We start from the raw sequence: 15838 nt of genomic DNA, 5'->3' as shown, positions 1-15838 counted from the left end.
GAGTATACGAGTTTTAAACTGTTGTCGTGGTGCTTTTGTGTCAGTCTGTTTCAGACAACAAATGTATTATATGCCTGAAAAGACAGTTTGAGATGCTGTTTGTGTGAATGAAAACTGCATCTGCACCTAATAAGCAGATGTGGCTGCGTGCACGGGAAGATCGTTTAGATATGATGGCTGTGCATATACAAGCTGTGAACTGTTATTGGGGTACTTTGGTGACTATTAGGCTGTTTGTTACATAAAATAAACATATTATGTGCTTGAAAAGACTCTTTGAGTAGCTGTTTGTTTGATGAATGACAACTAATGTAAACAAATGTCAGCAAGCATTGGAGGAAAGACGTGTTTGATGTATTGACTGTGCATATACGAGCTGTAAACTTGTCGTGGTACTTTGGTGACGAGTTGGATGTAAGTATATAAAATAAACGTATTCTGTGGTTTAAAAGACTGTATGCGTAACTGTTTGAGCAAACATAAACTACAGACACGTGACCAACGTTGCCTGTGTCGGCGTGAAAGCCGAATCAGGCAGCTTGTAAGTAACTGGCTGTTGCAGAAACACATATGTGTGACGCTACTCTGTGGGGCCCATTTATTGATATGAAATGGTTAAGCAATAATTGCAAATAGTTTATATAGTTATCACGTAATATAGCAAAATCTTACTTGTTCTAGAAAATGACTGCAGTTATTACAAACATTGTGATGCATAACAGGCCTATTGAAGGAGCACATTAACACTAATTTAAATGCATTAGAAACCTTAACCCATATATATATATTTTTTAAATAAATCTCATGTTTAGACCTTTAAGATCATGCCTTTATAGATGTATTGGCAATGAACCCAGTGTAATTCACTTACATTCCCACATCACAGATGATCTCTTGAGTCAAAGAAGACCATATAATGCAGTAGTTTTGCAAAACAATGTACTCAAAACCTTTATTTAAAAAAGTTGCATTTCCGGACTCTGTAAATGGTAAATTCAGTATCCACTTCAACTTCAACAGAATGAGTGAAACAATTAAAACTACATTTAGTTACAGATATACAGATCCACAGATCCACAGTGCACTGATCACATGGACAGTGTTTCGGAAGTAACTATACTGATATTTTCTCAAGTATGCAACAGTGATTGAACCCGCAACCTTTGTGTGAGCTTCCCAGATCCCTATCTATTAAACTATTTTTATACAGTATTTTAAAAAAAATCTTTATCTTATATGCATGCAATTTTTGCTTTTTATGTTAAGGATCGTGTCCTTCAATGATGAATGAAATGTCATATATTCACAAAAGCAAATTTACTAAAGGCAAGCCTCTTTTTGCAGTGTTTTAGGGGGAGATAAAAAGTTGAGTGTTGAAATGTAGAAACAGAAAAGCAACCGAAAAAGTTGCAATGTTTTCTTCATTTAACATTTTAATGAATGAATGCTAAGTGGTGATAGTGTATCCCATGTGTATATCTTTTAACATTGTAATTAGTTATAATGATATATATTTGATAATTATTTACCAGTTCTTCTTTTTTTTTTCTTCTGTCTAGTCCATTTGTCATTTTGTGTTCATTTAATTATTTATTTTATTTTTTACTTACTGTTGCTCTGTGTAATGAAATGTATGTGAGACCTGTTTTATTCACTATACAGTCATGTGTTGGATGTGTTAGATAATAAAGCTATAATATATTATTAATATATGTTGATTAAAAAAACAATGAACTGTTATTCCACCTCCCCGCGACCCGACTTCGGATAAGCGGTTGAAGATGGATGGATGGATGGATGGATGTTATTCCACCTTGTGGACAAAATTCCATGATAATGGACATTACAGATTAAATTCAGTTAAACTACTAAACTACCACTGCAAATCTTGTTTCAGCCTCTTAAACATTTTAAATAATCTGCCTCCAAGAATCAAACATTTTTGTCACATCTTTGCTGCCAGTGGGCCAAACAAATCTTACAACTTTTTAATGTCATCAAATAAATCAGATATGTGCCTTTCGACTATGGCTTTAACAGATATTACATGTTATAACCTAGAAATGTGCCATTTATATGTTTTCTTGAATATCTCATAATCACTTAATGTTGACGGCTGCGTAAATGTGGTACAAATTGATGCTCTTGACGAGACAGCGAGGCCCATCACGGCTGAGCTCATCAGGCGCGCATGGGTTCAGGTCTCGCTTGTCCAATCACTGACAAGAATATGTTTTCATTGCGCTCTGATTGGACAACGCGTCATTACGTTGAGTGTGGGCGGAGTTAGAAGACGGCTGAAGAATCCTTTTTGCTGTTTACATCGATGTGAACATCTGGGCAGCAGATCAAGTTGCGCAGCATCAACTATAACTGTAAGTATTTTTAACTGTTTTACGCAAAATAATTGCTTTCATACATTTTACATTGACTAAATATCTGTATGTGTACATTAACTGTTATCTTAATTATACAGGTCGGTTACAACAACCATATGTCGCAAGCCCAGCATAATAAAATCTCTGATATAATATCCAGTTAAAGTGCAACCACTTGTTCTATTTTATGAATGGAACATATAATTATATGACTTAGAATGGTTGCACAGTAAACTAGATATTATTTATATTAACTAGTATTATTTTTTACAATTACTACCACTTTACCACTGCAAAATTACCAGTTTCTCTGGATTTAAAGGTATGAACAGAGTGAAAAAATGAAGAGTTTTATTCTATAAATTTTCCCCAAATAAAAATATAGTCTTTTAGAGCAGTGGTTCTCAGCCTTTTTGACTCCAAGCCCCGACCCCTTGGTTGGAAACCTCTGATTTAGAGCATTGATTTGCATAAAATGATGACTGGTCAAAATAACTAAACAGATTTAGTGTTTTCAGACCTCGAATAATGCAATGAAAACAAGTAAATATTCATTGTTATACAACACACTACTAGTGTTTTAACTTAGGAAGAGTTCAGAAATCAATATTTGGTAGAAAAACCCTAATTTTCAATCACAGCTTTCATGCGTCTTGGCGTGCTCTCTGCCGGTCGTTCACATTGCTGTTGAGTGACTTTATGCCACACCTGGTGCAAAAATTCAAGCAGCTCGGCTTTGTTTGATGGCTTGTGGCCATCCATCTTCCTCTTGATCACAGTCCTGAGGTTTTCAATCGGGTTTAGGTCTGGAGATTGGGCTGGCCATGACAGGGTCTTGATCTGGTGGTCCTGCATCCACACCTTGATTGACCTGGCTGTGTGGCATGGAGTATGTTCCCTCTGGAAAAAACAATCCTTAGAGTTGGGGAACATTGTCAGAGCAGAAGGATAACTTTTGATTTCGACCAGGATAACCTTAACCGTACGTGGCTTGATTCTTGCATCCTTCGCAAAGACGTGCCATACTGAAGCACCCCTATATCATCACCGATCCTCCCCCAAATTTCACAGCGGGTGCGAGACACTGTGGCTTGTAGGGCTCGCCAAGTCTCCGTCTAACCATTAGATGACCAGGTGTTGGGCGAGACTCCTCAGAGAAGATGACCTTACTCCAGTCCTCTATGGTCAAATCGTTATGGCCGTTTGCAAACCTCAGCCTGGCTCTTCTTTGCTTCTCATTGATGAAGGGCTTTGCAGGACTTCAGCCCTGCCCTCTTGGGGCCTGTTTTATTTTGTAAGTAGAATGAGGTGTGCTTGTGTTGGAATTCAACAGACACTGGAATGGCTGCCACACATGTAGAGATGCTGATTTAAGACAAATTTGGAGTGGTCTCTTAATTTTTTCCAGAGTTGTACATCGTCGCGATATACTATTTTTTTTATCTTTTGTAAAACCAATAAAAATATATATTTTTTAAACTTAATAAATACCCTAATTATGCCTATTTTTGGAAAATCTACTCAGTGAAATAAGTAGTTCTTAAATTAACTTCCTCTTATATAATTTTCTCCTTATTTAGAACTTGACAAGTTAAAAAGAAAAGAAACACACCGTTTTAAAACCTTACCATAATGCTCCATTTCACAAAATGGCACATTTTCAGAGAGAAGTAACTCAGAAAATGTTCCATAATTTTAGTATTAAAAAAAACAAAACACACACAATGAAATTAACATGCCAGAAAACACATTTCAAATGTATTTATATATTATTATAATTATTATTTTTTTCTAATCTGCGTCGACTTTTGTGAACCTACACGACATTGCACATGTTTTTTAATACAAACTCCTCTTCATTTTCTTGACTTTTCTATTGATCATATGAGCAATAATTCATCAAATGATGGAGAGTTACAGATGTGCGGTGTAGTCAAATGCACCTTGCGATGATTTAGGTGTCTGGATGACAGTGAGGCTGTCCCGGCAGAGTATGTCAGATCACGGTGGACTGCTGCATCCTCCGCTAAAGAGCGCACAGAAGCAGCCCGCAAAATCTAAATGGCAGCGAACCAGCAACTAATTAGTGGCCGTGTTGTTTGTTATTCTCTTCCCTATAATCTCAGTCTTTCTCTCTGCTTTCTAAACTCCATTCACTCAGACATCCATGACTGCGGCTGATGTTGTAAGAAAGCGCCACAAGGCGAGATCCGGTGATGCTGGGCCTGGGACGAAAGGCCATGCGAAGGAGCCGGTACAGTGGGGAAGGGCATGGTGAGTCACAGCTCTGCTTTGTCTATATAGTCATAGCTTGTAGTTGGATGGTACTCAGTCTCCAAACAGATTAGAGCTTTTATATAGAATTTTTCTCACTTCCTTTTTTCTTTTCATTTTTAAAGTAGTGCAGTAGTATATGGCATTATCTTGAACTAAAAATGTCCAAGCCACTACTCATTCTGTTCCGGTTGCTTATGTGAACCAACATATGATTAAACTCAACCTCTGTAGATGCATATTGTGTGCATTTGTGTATTTTTGGCAATGCACATATTGTAATAGCCCGTGGAAGAAATATAAAACATTAAGTGGTGACATTGTATTGAAAGTAGGTTGAAGACTTAAAGGTGCACTCAGTAATTTTTTCCTCATTATTTATTTATTTATTTATTTTTACTGCAAATAACGTCATTTTGAAACACGTGTAAAAAGAGAAAAAGCATGAGCACTGACATGAGATGAAGATTCTAGTCATAGAGGGGTCCCCTCATGGGGGCGGCCATGTTAGGATCACATGACCAGCCACATTTTTCTCACTTAATCTCAGTAACCACTCTGTTATTGGACACTTTCACTCATGGATCAAATTAATCATGGCTGACTGTGAATTGTAAATTTTTCACAATGGTACCAGTAACTGAAATCTGCTGCTTTTGTGTGATGGTGCTTCCAGGTCACTAGATGTCAGTGTCCCAAGTCCAAGACTACATACCGGTATAAAAAAATGACCAAGTGCATCTTTGATAAAAGCTTTCATTAGCTCGTCATTTAGAAACATTATATAATTGTACTGTAAATATTTAAAGGTATACCTCAAAGTTTTACAACATTTCTAATATGATAGGATATTAACAAATGATATGTTAAAGGAGCAGTTCAACCAAAACATCTCTCATCATTTACTCACCCTCATGCCATCCCAGATGTGTATGACTTTATTTCTTTACCAGAACACAAACAAAGATTTTTAGAAGAATATCTCAGCTCTGTCAGTCCATACAATGCAAGTGAATGGTGACCAAAACTTTGAAACTCAAAAAAGCACATAAAGGCAGCATAAAAGTAATCCATATGACTCCAGTGTTTTAATCCATGTCTTCAAAAGTGATATGATAGCTGCAGGTGTTAAACAGATCAATATTTATGTCCTTATTTTTACTATAAACCTACTTTAAAACAGCCCTTCTATGCACGTTCGCGAGAACCGATTGGCATTCTTTGTGCATATCACCACCTATGCACATATGAGGGCTGGTTAAAGTGGATATTTACAGTAAAATATACTCAACTGTTTTAACTGTTTCTCACCCACTCTTATAATATCACTTCTGAAGACATGGATTCAATCACTGAAGTCGTATGGATTACTTTTATGCTGCCTGTATGTGCTTTTTGGAACTTCAAAGTTTTGGTCACCATTCACTTGCATTGTGATTGCAGAAGAAAAACAATCATACACATCTGGGGTGGCATGAGGGGGAGTAAATAAATGAATATATATATATATTTAACTGCTCAGTTGACCAAAATCTTCTTATCTATCTACCAATATTTATGAATCTAGGGTCTACTTATTCATAAATATTGACGGGTTTTTTTTCACTAAAACTAGACAACCATTTGCATACTCCACTCTGTACTCAACATACTCTATATTAAGGTCCCAGACACAAAGGACAGTCGATACTGGATTCACTCAGCTACATGTAAATAAACAAAAGATAGGGAGAGTATATCAGATTATCACTTTCAACATTTCAAATTCCAGTAAGAAATATGCAATCTTCACCTTTCTCAGTGGAATCATTTTATATAAAAAACTTGTAAGCAAAGGGACTCTCAACAGTGACATACAGTTCACCGATTCCTTCATAACAAATGAAAATACCCCAAAATATCCTACTGATTCTAATGTTGACTCTCTCTTGATCTCTGTAGGGAGGTGGATTGGTTCTCTCTGACATGTGTGCTCCTGCTGCTGTGTCTGGCCCCTTTCATTGTCTTTTTCTTTGTCATGGCATGCGATCAGTACCAGTGCTCCATCAGCCACCCTTTACTGGACCTCTACAATGGTGATACCACCCTGCTTACCATCTGGAACCGTGCCCCATCCTTCACATTTGCTGCAGCCAAGATCTATGCCATCTGGGTCACTTTTCAGGTATGGAGAAATAGAGAAGTGTAAATCGGACGTGACATGATTTGAATGGCTTTGGACTTAGGTAAGGTTGTCTCTTCACTAGGTAGTGCTGTACATGTGGGTTCCAGATTTCTTGCACAAGATCTTGCCTGGCTATGTGGGAGGAGTTCAGGATGGTGCCCGAACGCCAGCTGGTAAATGAATAAATGGGTCCAGATTGGTTTTGTTCTTTTCTTTTGAATGAACAGTTCAGTGTACCAAGATGTGTCAAATACAGAATAATAGTGTTGTTACTAGCATCCGCGTTAGTCTGTCATATAATGTGGATGTTTTGCTTTCAGGTCTAGTGAATAAGTATGAGATCAATGGTCTACAGTGCTGGGTAATAACTCATGTTTTGTGGGTGGCCAATGCTCAGTATTTTCACTGGTTTCCACCAACCATCATGATCGACAACTGGATTTCTCTGTTGTGGTGCACCAACATTCTCGGCTATGCTGTGTCCACTTTTGCTTTCGTCAAAGCGTACCTGTTTCCTACCAATCCAGAAGACTGGTGAGAATATAATCATTTACAAAGTGTCTGTTTTTTCTATGCTGCATTCATTTTGATTAACTGTCCTGTTCTTGTTTGACTCTTGCAGTAAGTTCACTGGCAACATCTTCTATAACTACATGATGGGGATTGAGTTCAACCCTCGTATTGGACAATGGTTTGACTTCAAGCTTTTCTTCAACGGCCGGCCCGGTATTGTAGCATGGACCCTGATTAACTTGTCCTATGCTGCCAAACAGCAGGAGCTGTATGGCTATGTGACAAACTCTATGATCCTGGTTAATGTTTTGCAAGTAAGTCATTAAACCACTATATGGCACTACAAAACAAGCAAGAGGTGCTTGCCAAGACAAGCACAAATACTCTTGACCTTTTGACTGTTGGACAATAAAATGGATGGGAAAAAATGCCATAGACTTGCATTAAAACAGGGACCCAAACAATATCTTGGGACTAAAATAACATATTAATAATAATTTGGGGAAGGGCAGTAAACATCTACATAGCTATCACCCAAGCCAGAAACACTGCAAACTGTCCAGAATGCCCTAGCAACCGCATAGCAATATCCTAAAAACTATCCACAGCATCCAAGCATTGTGGTGATCTAGCAAGCACTCTAAAAATCTATTTTGAAGTAGCAAAAAAAGGTTTTGTCGGTGGGTATAACAGAGTTGCATTACATTTCTTAAAAGCATCGCATTATTTTCTCACCCGTATGCTCTCCCAGATGTGTATGACTTTCTTATTTAGGCTGAACACAAACATTTAGAAATTTCTGCTCTCATTGCAAGTGAATGGTGACTGAATGTTTAAGCTCCAAAAAGCACATAAAGGCAGCATAAAATAATCCATACGACTCCAGTGGTTTAATCCACATCTTCTGAAGTGCTATAATAGGTGTGGGTGAGCAACAGATCAATTCTTTAAGTCCTTTTTTTACTTTAAATTCTCCTCCCTGCCCAGTAGGTGGCGTAATGCCCAGTAGGTGGCGATATGCACAAAGAATGCGACTCACCATAAACACAAGAAGAATGTGGCAGTGAATGTAAAAGTGGAGATTGATAGTAAAAAAGGACTTAAATATTGTTCTGTTTTTCACCCTCACCTATCATATCTCTTCTGAAGACATGGATTTAACCAATGGAGTTACGTTTATGCTGCCTTTATGCGCTTAAAAATGTTAGTACCCATTTACTTGCATTGTATGGACCAACAGAGCCGAGATATTCTTCTAAAAATCTTTGTTTGTGTTCTGCAGAAGAATTTAATTCATTCACATTTGGGATGGCATGAGTGAATTTTCATTTCGGAGTGTCTATTTGCACCCCGGTGGAACCACAGAAATATATAACAAACTAATCAACTGATGTCGGTGCAGTGGCGTGGGGTGAAAAGATGGTGTGTGAATGGGTACTGAAGTCCTAGTGACCTAGTTTGAATCCATGTTTTGTTCCACTCTTTTTCCCATCCGATTTCCTCTTTCCACTCGTACTATTTCCTTAAATACTACTTAAAATAATAGATAAAAATGAATGTAAATGTTGATTTTGTCGCAGTGATTTGGTCACAGCGAATGTGAAGGAGTGCAGAGAAGGGTTTGATCCGGATGCGGGGTCTGTCGATCGCACTCGTTCCAGCGGCTCGGCATCGCTTGTGTGTAGATTGCATCACTGTATTACTAATATTGTAGTAACCATGTTTTTTGGAAGAAACTATATTTTTAATGCATACAGTAATATGGTGGTAATATAGTAACCATGGTTAATTTTTTGGTTACTGTAAATTTACAAAAAATACCATGGTAAAACCATGGTTACAGTTGTACATTTTTTTAAGGTTAAGGTTAGGTTTAGGTGTTAATGTAGTGTGTTTGTGTGACTATAAAGGAACTCAATAAACACTGCAGTGATGGCCATACTGTATAATAGTATTTAAATATGGGTGTGTGACAAGGGCGTGGCTAGGCCTGGATGGAGCACGGCTGACGCTGAATTAGCTGATCAGCTGGAGAGCGAGATCAGCTGATTCAGCGCCGGCCGTACTCCATCATGCCCCGGCCACACCCTCCTCCTTGTCACAGGGTGCAAACAGTATCTGACACTATTTGCACAAGTTGTATTTGTCACATGCTTTTCTCCCCACAATTTACAATAAAAATTATATATACTGTATATATATATATATATATATATATATATATCTATATATATAAGGAGTAGAAATAGAAATAAAACCTCAATTAAAAAAAGCAATTTAAAAATGCCCATTTAAAAACAATAAAATACACAATAAAATAGGGGAAAGAGAAATATACTATATGTACAAAGTATGCATAAGAATATGAAATGACAGATGTAGAGTAACAGCAACAGTTTGCATGGCAATATTTATTTTGTTTTTCATGTTAAAAAAACATGAACTGAATTGGAGATTATTACTGTCTCATTCTGCTTTCTACAGACCTGTCAGAAATCATGACATTGCGAAAACATGAGATTAATAATTATATTATAATGACAGCTGTAGTTTCTCCTAAACATTGTCACCTATACTGGGGGTTGTAAGACAATATTCTCTGTAGAGCTGTTTTAGGACAATTTGATTTGTATTGAATTGAATTATTTTTATCTTTATCTAACATTAATTATGGGTAGAAAGTACATTTAATTTCTGAAAATGTTTAAATATTTTTGGGCTTTACTACAATTATAATATAAATGGCTATTATTACATTTTGTAAACAACATTCAGTCTTTATTATATCACACTTAAATTTTTTCTCAAACAGTACAAAGGATCATTATACTTGAAGTTGAAAAGCTGCCTTTATATTTGTGGGTCCCTCGCAAGGGGATCATCATATTTAACTGCCCTTAGCATCAAAAAGTTTGAAAAATGTACCTCTTTCTTCTCTAAGGCCATCTATGTGTTGGACTTCTTCTGGAATGAAGCCTGGTACCTCAAGACAATTGACATCTGCCATGATCACTTTGGCTGGTATCTGGGCTGGGGAGACTGCGTCTGGCTTCCCTTCCTCTACACACTGCAGGTGTGTATCTGATCTAATTCTTCACCTCAAAATTGGATCCTACCACATGTGTCTTTGAACAAAATATAATTGATTATCTGTACATGCATTTCATGAATGATATATATATATATATATATATATATATATATATATATATATATATATATATATATATGTAATAATGATGTTGTATTTATCTAATATGAATACAAAAAGCTAATATTAATGCAATATAATGTACGCAATTAATCACAATGCCACCGGACTGTAATAAGGAAGATTCCTGAGAAATGCGAGCTTGTGGTACTACCTGTTTACTCCAGTGGGCAGTAATTGAAACTTCAGCTGTGTGGCAACATGCAGTTTATACAGAGAAGAAAACACCCTTCAGCAGCAGCACGACACAAACATGCGTTACGTTCTTGTATATATATATATATATATATAAATGTTTTAAATATTTAAAGATAACTATGTATAATTATTTCATCATTATATAATGAATAATTTTTATATGAGGGGATTTCTCAGCAAATACTTGTATTTGCGACTCATTAATCGGGACACCATGTAATTAATTAGCTTAAAAATTTTAATCGATTGACAGCCCTAATATATATATATATATATATATATATATATATATATATATATATATATATATATATATATATATATATATATATATATATATTAGGGCTGTCAATCTAGATATATATATGATATATACTGGGACCGCTATATATTATATATGCTGATTTAATTGGTTAGTTCAGTGTGATTAATTAAATAAAAAATAATGTCTAAAAAAACAACACACTTAATCTATAGGGCTGGGCATTATTGAGTAATTTTGTAGTCGAGTACTCTAACCCATATGGAGTGGTGGTGGTGTAGCGGTCTAAACCACATAACTGGTAATCAGAAGGTTGCTGGTTCGATCCCCACAGCCACCACCATTGTGTCCTTGAGCAAGACACTTAACTCCAGGTTGCTCCGGGGGGATTGTCCCTGTAATAAGTGCACTGTAAGTCGCTTTGGATAAAAGTGTCTGCCAAATGCGTGAATGTAAATGAATGTCTAACCCACTATTTATTATTTATTTTGTTTGTTTTCAAAATATGAAAACTTCAACAAACTTTGCGTTTCTTTTCTAAAAACTGAAATTCAGTTCTCATTACATTAATTATAATTCTAAAAATATTATTTTGACATGACATTACATGACATTAATATAACTGCGAGATTTTATGAGAAATTCAGAGGGAAAGTACAGTATAATGCAGCATTGCCAACAGCAGACAAATGCACAAAGGAAACTCTATTTGCCAAATCGAATAGTAGTTTTAATAGTATTTTAATTAGTTGGTGCTGAATGAGGACTTGATTAATCGATCAGTGTTGCACCTACCGAACCTGTCCATCACCCATCTTTGTTCCAGAAACTCAATTGTATTTACAATTAAAGCACTAAATATACTCATTATGTATTTTGATGTGCATGTAGTGTCAATCTCAGCATTAATTTTCTTGTTTTTAGGGCCTTTACTTGGTCTACAACCCCATCCAGCTTTCCACGCCCCACGCCACAGGGGTCCTCATTTTTGGACTAGTGGGTTATTACATTTTTCGCTCAGCCAATCATCAGAAAGATATTTTCCGTTGCACAGAAGGCAACTGCAAAATCTGGAGTAAGAAGCCCACCTTCATCGAGTGTTCGTATCGCTCGACCGACGGCGGCATTCACAAAAGCAAGCTGTTGACGTCAGGCTTCTGGGGTGTGGCCCGTCACATGAACTACACGGGGGATTTGATGGGCTCCCTTGCATATTGCATGGCATGTGGCGGAGAACACTTGCTTCCTTATTTTTACATCGTCTACATGACTATTCTACTGGTGCACCGTTGCGTGCGCGATGAGCACCGCTGTAGTAGCAAGTACAGCAAGGACTGGGACCGCTACACTGCGGCTGTGCCCTACCGTCTGCTGCCTGGTATCTTCTAGAGAGATTGTGGTTCAACATATCCCAGAATGCCGTTTTTAACCACAGCCACATACAGCAAAGGCACCTATTTACTGTGGCTGCTCATACGCATTCTTTTTTAAAAGTTTGGGCTCTTTGACTTTTATGGGAGGTTTAACAGTGCAAGCTTCTGTATGAATGGAACATTTTGCAAATAATTTTTTGGTCTGTTTGTGAATGAATGCGAATATATGTATGTGAATACATCACTACCAGATTGTCATGGTGATACAATGCACAAATACAAAATGATGTTTTAAAAGGCTTAAGATACTGTGAACTCCTGTCCTAAAGCTTTTGCATTTGAATGAGCTCTTTATACATTATTAGCTCATTATTTTTCCGAGTATAACGGGACAAAAGTCTTTAAGTCCAGAAATACTAAAACTGCAGTTAATCATTTCTATTCATTTTTTTCTACCAGCCACACTATTAAAATGTTTCTTTCTCTCTTGATGAAAGCTTTTGTTACATAGAGTTTCTAAGTGTTGAGATAATAAAAAGCTGAATTGCTTAAAATTTTCATTGAAAGTATACTGTATATTTCTGTGTGTGTGTGTGTGTGTGTAAAGGGGGGTTAAAGGGAAAGGAGGAGGCGAGAACCGGCTTAACAATATAAATCATATTTAATTAAATAAAAAGACACACAAACACAGCAGCTTTCCCTCTCTCTCTCTCTCTCATTTTCAATTTAAAGCACTTTAAGTACTTTATTGGCATGATTGTGTTTACATACAATATTAAGATTCAACTTTATTGTCATTGTGCAGAGTACAGGTAGAGAGCCAATGCAATGCAGTTGTTTTCGCATATCCCAACTAAGCTGGGGTCAGAGCGCAGGGTCAGCCATGGAACAGTGCCCCTGGAGCAGATGGGGTAAAGGGCCCAACAGTGGTATCTTGGCAGTGTTGGGGCTTGAACCCTTGACCTTCAGATCAGCAACCCACAGCCTTGACCTCCAAGCCACCATTGCCCCTTGTATAATATTGCCAAAGCATTAATACACAAAACAGATAATGACAAGACAAATAATAATGATAAAATAGTAACAAATAACAATAAAGATAGAATTAAAATAAGGTGCCGGGTAATGAATCAAATAAAAACTATAATAGTAATATACACTATACAAAATAAAATAAGCATTTAACACGACATTATGAACATAAGAAAATAAAAGTACTGTGAGTGAAGTACATTAAGGCAGTAGTTGGTTTCTGAGGGTGCAGCTCAAAAATTAATTTAGCTGCAACTGATGCATGATGGTCCTCCCCCAGTAACATCAGCATCTGATCTGATCTCCCCCAGTAACACCAGCATCTGATCTGATCTCCCCCAGTAACATCAGCATCTGATCCGATCTCCCCCAGTAACACCAGCATCTGATCTGATCTCCCCCAGTAACACCAGCATCTGATCTGATCTCCCCCAGTAATATCAGCATCTGATCTGATCTCCCCCAGTAACACCAGCATCTGATCTGATCTCCCCAGTAACACCAGCATCTGATCTGATCTCCCCAGTAACATCAGCATCTGATCTGATCTCCCCAGTAACACCAGCATCTGATCTGATATCCCCCAGTAACATCAGCATCTGATCTGATCTCCCCCAGTAACACCAGCATCTGATCTGATATCCCCCAGTAACATCGGCATCTGATCTGATCTCCCCCAGTAACACCGGCATCTGATCTGATCTCCCCCAGTAACATCAGCATCTGATCTGATCTCCCCCAGTAACACCAGCATATGATCTGATCTCCCCCAGTAACATCGGCATCTGATCTGATCTCCCCCAGTAACACCAGCATCTGATCTGATCTCCCCCAGTAACACCAGCATATGATCTGATCTCCCCCAGTAACATCAGCATCTGATCCGATCTCCCCCAGTAACATCGGCATCTGATCCGATCTCCCCCAGTAACATCAGCATCTGATCTGATCTCCCCCAGTAACACCGGCATCTGATCCGATCTCCCCCAGTAACACCAGCATCTGATCTGATCTCCCCCAGTAACATCGGCATCTGATCTGATCTCCCCCAGTAACATCAGCATCTGATCCGATCTCCCCCAGTAACACCAGCATCTGATCTGATCTCCCCAGTAACACCAGCATCTGATCCGATCTCCCCAGTAACACCAGCATCTGATCTGATCTCCCCAGTAACACCAGCATCTGATCTGATCTCCCCAGTAACATCAGCATCTGATCTGATCTCCCCAGTAACACCAGCATCTGATCTGATCTCCCCAGTAACATCAGCATCTGATCCGATCTCCCCCAGTAACACCAGCATCTGATCTGATCTCCCCCAGTAACACCAGCATCTGATCTGATCTCCCCCAGTAACACCAGCATATGATCTGATCTCCCCCAGTAACACCAGCATCTGATCTGATCTCCCCCAGTAACACCAGCATATGATCTGATCTCCCCCAGTAACACCAGCATCTGATCGGTTTCTGCCAAACTGGAAAACTGTGGCATGAGGTTTGAGAGTTTGTGGAGGTATTTCTCTCTCACATCTGTACATTTCTCACAGTGAAGGAGAAAGAGTGTCTCTGTCTCGACCTCACCCGTGTCACAGTGAGCACAGACTCGTTCTTCCTTTGGAAGCCATGTTTGTCTGTGTCGGCCCTTTTCTATGTTCAGACTGTGATCACTGAGTCTGTATTTGATGAGGATCCGTCTCTGTTTTGGATCTCTTACAGTGTGGAGATATTCTGCCAGATTCTATGTTCTGTTTGCTTTGGTTTTTACTTTCATTTTCCCAATGGTCCAAATATGAATTTTTGCTTTCTTTTATGATTTGGTTTATTCTGAACTGGTTTTGTTCAGCAGTGCTGGTCTGAAACTGGTGTTTCTTAGTTGTTAGTGGGTTTGTGAGTTTCAGAGCCAGCTGACAAAGGGGACTGGTTTTAGGCTTCAGCTCTTGGGTTTTAAGGGCTTCATGTTGCAGTTCAGGTGTGTTAGGGGAACTTGAATTTAGGTGTGTCCAAAATTTGAGGGATTGTTTTTCAATATGTATAATAAGGGGGTATCTGCCTATTTCGGCCCAGCATGCATTAGTAGGTGTTCTTCTCTGAACTCTTCGAATGTTTCTACAGAATTCTGCATGCAGGGATTCTATGGGGTGTTTGTCCCATCTCGAGTAATCTGCCAGACAGAGTGGATCCCAAACCTCACATCCATACAGCGCAATAGGCAATATAATACTATCAAAGATCTTACACCAGATTGTTACAGGAATGTCAACTTGGGTAAATTTGCCCTTAATAGCATAGAATGCTCTTCTAGCTTTCTCTTTTAGTGCAGTCACTGCCAGACCAAAACCCCCTGAAGCGCTGATCTTTCTGGAAAATCGTAATTTTAGGGTTTTTTTTCAGATTGACTGTCAGGGCCCAGTTCTGACAGTAGTTCTTC

General features: G+C 38.1%; 1 protein-coding gene across 1 annotated transcript; it reads left to right on the top strand.

Moving 5' to 3' along the window:
• Positions 1-2285: 2285 nt before the first annotated feature.
• LOC127654832 (7-dehydrocholesterol reductase-like) lies at positions 2286-13036 on the top strand. Its single transcript, XM_052142344.1, has 8 exons — positions 2286-2375; positions 4540-4652; positions 6594-6816; positions 6899-6989; positions 7137-7350; positions 7439-7643; positions 10271-10402; positions 11925-13036. The coding sequence occupies exons 2-8, from the start codon at positions 4546-4548 to the stop codon at positions 12387-12389; spliced, it is 1437 nt and encodes a 478-aa protein (XP_051998304.1). The 5' UTR covers positions 2286-2375; positions 4540-4545; the 3' UTR covers positions 12390-13036.
• The last annotated feature ends 2802 nt before the right edge of the window (positions 13037-15838 follow it).

Source organism: Xyrauchen texanus, chromosome 1 (assembly GCF_025860055.1).
Source record: "Xyrauchen texanus isolate HMW12.3.18 chromosome 1, RBS_HiC_50CHRs, whole genome shotgun sequence".
Taxonomy (NCBI): Eukaryota; Metazoa; Chordata; class Actinopteri; order Cypriniformes; family Catostomidae; genus Xyrauchen; species Xyrauchen texanus.
Note: the sequence above shows the minus strand (reverse complement) of the source record. Positions and strands in the feature narration are given on the sequence as shown.

Bases quoted from the DNA above. Each gene is read 5' to 3' on its own strand.
- LOC127654832 (XM_052142344.1), top strand. From the start codon at position 4,546: ATGACTGCGGCTGATGTTGTAAGAAAGCGCCACAAGGCGAGATCCGGT. The intron at 6,817-6,898 runs GTATGGAGAAAT...TCTCTTCACTAG, and splicing joins CCATCTGGGTCACTTTTCAG to GTAGTGCTGTACATGTGGGT. The intron at 7,351-7,438 runs GTGAGAATATAA...TGACTCTTGCAG, and splicing joins CCTACCAATCCAGAAGACTG to TAAGTTCACTGGCAACATCT.